At 42.0% G+C, this 5,251-nt stretch overlaps 1 protein-coding gene across 2 annotated transcripts in view; it reads right to left on the bottom strand.

Annotated features, from left to right (window-relative positions):
- LOC119342023 (zinc finger protein 4-like) overlaps positions 1-1,692 on the bottom strand; it is a 3,404-nt gene extending 1,712 nt beyond the window's left edge. The window contains exon 1 of one of the 2 annotated variants that reach the window (XR_005165360.1): positions 1,171-1,692. Coding sequence is in view for 1 of the 2 variants with exons in the window: in XM_037613862.1 (XP_037469759.1) it covers positions 1,237-1,569 (333 nt within the window). In the remaining variant the exon portion in view is untranslated. Of the gene's footprint in view, positions 1-1,045 lie in introns of those variants that run through there. The other variant, XM_037613862.1, reaches the window with a different exon arrangement.
- Between the last annotated feature and the right edge of the window lie 3,559 nt (positions 1,693-5,251).

A 5,251-nucleotide genomic window follows, 5' to 3' on the forward strand; every position in this document is an offset into this window, starting at 1 on the left:
GAGCATCTTCTCCCCTCCACCACTTGTCGTCGGAAGAACTGGATGATGTCTTTGCCAAGATCCCTAAGCCGAATAGGTTCGTACTTTTATGAGATTAATCCACATAAGATTTTTGCAAAACGAACAAGACCACAGTTACAAGATAACATATTGCAACTATTTCTTATGAATTTCTTTAACTTTATGATAATGTCCGCCAGTCTGTCCTCCAACAAGCTATGTGGAAAGGGTGGTTCCCTATCTTGCAAGCTTGACTGAACAATTTTCCGGAAAGGAGGTGTCGAGTATTATCAACAATGATGTTTGTTTCTTTTTTTTTTTCAGGTAAAGAAATCAATGAGTTAGGTAAAGGGAACCGTTTTGTCACCCATCTTATTTAAAATTATTGTGGATATACTAGCTATCCTCGCAACAGAGCTAAGGAGGATGGTCAATTTTCAGGCGTGTTGTGCATCTTGTGGACGATGAGTAATCTATACGCTGATATGCTGATTACATTATACTCTTTATGTGTATTTGAAGTAATCAGCTAATTTAAAGCTCATTTTAACTGTCTTTGTGCAGCTTTTATATCTTAAAAGTAATTTCTACTACTGACAGAATTATTGCCTCTGTAAGGCCAAATAGGACGAGGAGGTGGAGCAAACCCAAATGTTTGGGTGCAAATTGCAATTCATTTTCATAGACTATGTAACAGACACTAGAAATGCACAGAAGTTCTTAAACCGTTTTGAGAGATGTCTTAAAGGTCATAGGTCTAAAAATGTATGTTACGGGGGCTAACTGGTGTACTTATATCAACACCCTGTTGGTTAACGTCCCTATTTTCACAGTGTAATTTAAATATCGTAACATGAACATTTAGACTTACATAGATCTAGAGTTTTCTTGCAAAGAATCAAATACCAAGGTCATTACAGTCTGGTGAAATGGGAATTTTTTTTTGTCTAATACGAGGAAGGTCTCTAGGAATCCAGTACCTTGGAAATGATTCCAACTAAATAAGAGTGCCGATGAATCCACTATATGCACAACAGGAGCTTGAGACAAGTACTCCCTCTCTGATCCATAATAATTGTCGCAATTTTAAACTAAGGTTGAACCAACCTTAATTCAAAATTCTTACACTTATTTTGAATTGGAGGAAGTAGTAGTTAAACTCTCACGTACCTAGCACCGGAAATAGAGGGGTGCGGAGCAAGGATGCTGCTAGAGATCTATCGATTGGCAGACCGATTATAGCCTGAGGGACAAGTCGAGCTCGTGGTCGCGCTCCGACGAGATCCTGCTGCGCTTGTGTGCTGTGGCGCCTGGTGCTGCGGGCTCCTTGGACACCCAAGCAGCGCCAGCAGCCCTCCCCGGCTTCCAAGCGTGTGCGGTAGCAGCGGCAATCTCCCGGCGGCGCTTGTCGGCACGCTCTTGTTTGTGCGCGTTCTGGTGGCCGCCGAGCGCCTGCGAGGTGCGGAACTTGCGGTGGCAGTAGACGCATAGGAAGAAGCCGGGCGCCGGCGCCACGACGGCGGCGGCCAGGGTGAGCTCGAGGCTAAGCTCGTCCTGCGCGTGCTCCATTGCGCTGGCTTGTGCTGTTGGTTGTGTGTCGTATTCGCAGAGAGCTGTGTGGGTGACTGAGCTGAGCTAGCTATAGGTTCAAATCTGGGGAGCAAGAATGGCCAAGCGAATCGTGGAGGTAGCTTGGACGGCCGGGCTGCATGTGGTGCTAATTGCCCTTAGCACTGTTCTCCGCGGTAGGTATGGCCGGGAGGGCGACGTACGGCCCCGCCGGCCTCCATCACCGGGGCGTACACACATGCGCGAGGTATTGGGTCAGACTGCCTGCATGCGTGGCCCAACCAAGATTCCTTATGTCCCGAACAAAAAAAGATCATCTGACACACGGACTATTAGGAAAGGTTTAATCTTGTGTGCAGGGTTACTGTGGACGTGCATGGGCATTCTGCGCTGGAGCGGGCCCCATGTAGAGGGCCATATTTTCTGTGGGACTCAGCCTCTCTCTTTTTCTCTTGCAATGACCTACGGCGCATAAGCAGGTGTATGTGATTATGTGTACTTTCCTTTCCTAAGAAAGTACATGTGGATAATAAGTTTAGAAAAACTAATTAGTACTCCCTCTGTAAAGAAATATATAAGCGTTTAGATCATTAAAACAGTGTTCTAAACGCTCTTATATTTGTTTACAAAGGGAGTAATTTTCAAAGAGGGTTAACGCCTACAGTTTTGAAAACATCGGCACCAAAAATTGTAATATAATGTGAAAACGGTTAATATTTCCAACAGATAAGTGGGAAGCTGTCAACAGATGGGTGCCAGTTTTAGCAACGTGCTTCTTCTCCTTTATGGACCTGCCTGTGGCTGTCTATAGCATGATTGGCCACGGACATGCCGGGCAGGGAGTCGTTTGGACCTTGCATATCATGGCAAGGCAGCAGCTGCAAGATAAGGCTGCAGGCCTTACGTGGATATGCTGGGCATCACCGGTCACCGGCCAGTCTCCATTAATTGTGAAAAACAAACGAGAAATTTTTTTTGCATGCTAAGCCGAGTCAGAGGCTACCTGGAGCTTCCAGAGTAGTAATACTATTTTACTGTGAGAGGTTTACGGCTCACGGACTTGTGTTAGTGCCTTCTCATACTACCACACAATCATATTGGACCGCTTGTCGTTGGCACACTAATATTAAACGTTAACCAATGATAGAATATTTTCTGTCAAATCTCTTTACATGTTTCTAATCAAAACTGATATAGGATATCCACGGAAATTCTTGTGGAAGGTAAAAGTTCCAGCTAAGATCAAAATGTTTTTATGGCTGTTGGCTCGAAAAAGTATTTTAACTAAACACAATTTGCTGCAAAAGGGTTGGAAAGGTGAGAAAGAGTGTGCTTTTTGTGGACAACATGAACGTATAAATTATTTATTTTTTGATTGTTCTGCAGCCAGACTCATATGGAGTTTATTGAAACGTTCTTTTGAGTTGAGATGATCTCCTTGAATTTGAATGATTGCTTTGGTAATTGGGCCAAAATTTTCTAGAAATCTGACAGGCGGCTAATCCTGGTTGGAATTCCTGCGATGTTTTGTTCTATCTGGAAATGCAAAAACAATATTATCTTGATAAAAAAGAAATTCATGATCCCATGATTCTGGTGAGATTGATGTGTAACTGGATTGTGGATTTGTCTATTTTGAAGGAAAAAAATAGAGGAAAAACTTCTGATGCTGGGTAAGACTAGTCGAACAAGTGGTAAGTAAAAAATTACAGCACATCGCACATTGATGGAGACCAGGTGTGCTGCCACTTGGCCGCTGACAAGGTGGTGAATCTCCTGGAGTTTGCCAAAATGTTTGCTTCGGTAGTCTAGCTCAGCCTGGTTTCCCCGGCTCTTAGCTATTGTCTGTACTTTGAAAACAGCTCTCTATATAGCCTCCTTTTGGGTGGGAGGTGTTTACATTTGCTGGTATGTAATAATTAGCTTAACTAATTATGAAGTTAAGCTTTATAAAGTTTGACTAACTTAATATTAAAAACTATCAGCATTTGCAATATGAAGTCCTTATTATCGGATGCACCATGAAATGTATTTTCATACAATATAGTTTTAGTATTGTAGATATTCATATTTTAGATATAAATTTGGTCAAACTTTGTGTTGTTCGACTTCAACAAAATTTTACACGTGGAGTAAAAAGAAATTGAGGGAGTTCTTTGTGGGTGGTTAGTTTCTCGTTCTAGGTAGTGCCGCTTGCTGTAATCATTTACACATTGTGGTTTCGTTAATGAAATCAGAAGCGGAGCCCTTCTTTTGCTAAAAAAGAAAAACATTAGTGGTGTTGTCAAGCAGCATACCAAGGCCACGGACGCCTTGACTAACGGACTTGCATGACACATGTACCCCCAGTGGTGTTGGCGGCCACTTCTTATGGAATACTACTTTACTGATACACATGCACGGACGCCATCATCCGTCATGCTCCATGATAGCACTAAATATGTTTGTGCTTTGAAGTCTTTTGAACATGCACATCAGACCCTAGTTTCCTCCAACTGCAAGTTGTGCATATTATCCCTAGCACCACCAATGCCTCCTCCTCAAGTCGAGTGTCGGTTTACTAAGTTAGCCACTCCCATGTACCCCCAGCCCCCGCGTCATTTCTTCCGATAAAGTACATTTCATTGAATCGAATATCAAGGTGATACAACCGCATCGAAAGAATGGCTGGCTTCTGCATAGCATGATGCACATATATAGCCCAAAAGTCCCCGCTCCCCCTAGCCAAGTCGAGCAATACCACCACCCTCCCTAAGTCAAGCGCATCTTCTCCCCTCCACCCCTTGTCGTCCGAAGAACTGGACGATGCCTTCACCAAGAGCCCTAAGCCTCAGGTTCATACTTTTATGAGATTATTCCACATGAGATTTTTGCAAAACGAACAAGATCACAATTATAACATAACATATTTGCGACTATTACTTATGAATTTCTTTAAATTTATGATATCATCCGCCAGTCTTTCTTCCTGCAAACTATAAGGAAAGGGTGGTTCCCTATCTTGCAAGCTTGAGTGAACAATTTTATCAAGAAAGGAAGTCCATATTACAACCTTGAACTACCACTAAATTCTTAAACACAACCCTGGACTACGAAACCGTCTAATTTACAACCCTGAACTATAAAAACCGGACAAAAGACAACCCTACATGGTTTTCACCGATTTTGACCAGTTTTTGACTGTTGGCCTCCAGTCAACGCCTAGTCACTTTGGTCAAATTTTGGCAAGAAAGGTTGCAGAAAAAATTGAAAATTTATCAAAAATCCACACAACCATTATACTGAATCTGGGAAAGTTCGAACAATTTTTGCCAAGTAGAAAAATAATAGTAAAGCGAAAATTCAAATTCTTGAAACGCTTTTTTGCTTTAATTTTTTCCCTACGTTTCGCTTTAAATTTTTTCCATGTGGCAATATTTATTGGAACTTTCCCAGAATAACTATAATGGTTGTGTGGATTGTTTAGAATTTTTTAACTTTTATTTGGACAATTTTCTTTTGACCAAAATTTGACGCAAACTGCTTGGGGGCTGATTGGACGTTGATTGGATGATCAACAGTCAAAAACCAGTCAAAACTACCTCAGGGTTGTCTTTGTCCGGTTTTGAAAATTCGTGGTTGTTAATTAGATCGTTTCGTAGTTCAGGGTTGTGTTTTAGACTTTGGTAGTAGTTCGAGGTTG

This window comes from Triticum dicoccoides, chromosome 7B (assembly GCF_002162155.2).
Source record: "Triticum dicoccoides isolate Atlit2015 ecotype Zavitan chromosome 7B, WEW_v2.0, whole genome shotgun sequence".
Lineage (NCBI taxonomy): Eukaryota > Viridiplantae > Streptophyta > Magnoliopsida > Poales > Poaceae > Triticum > Triticum dicoccoides.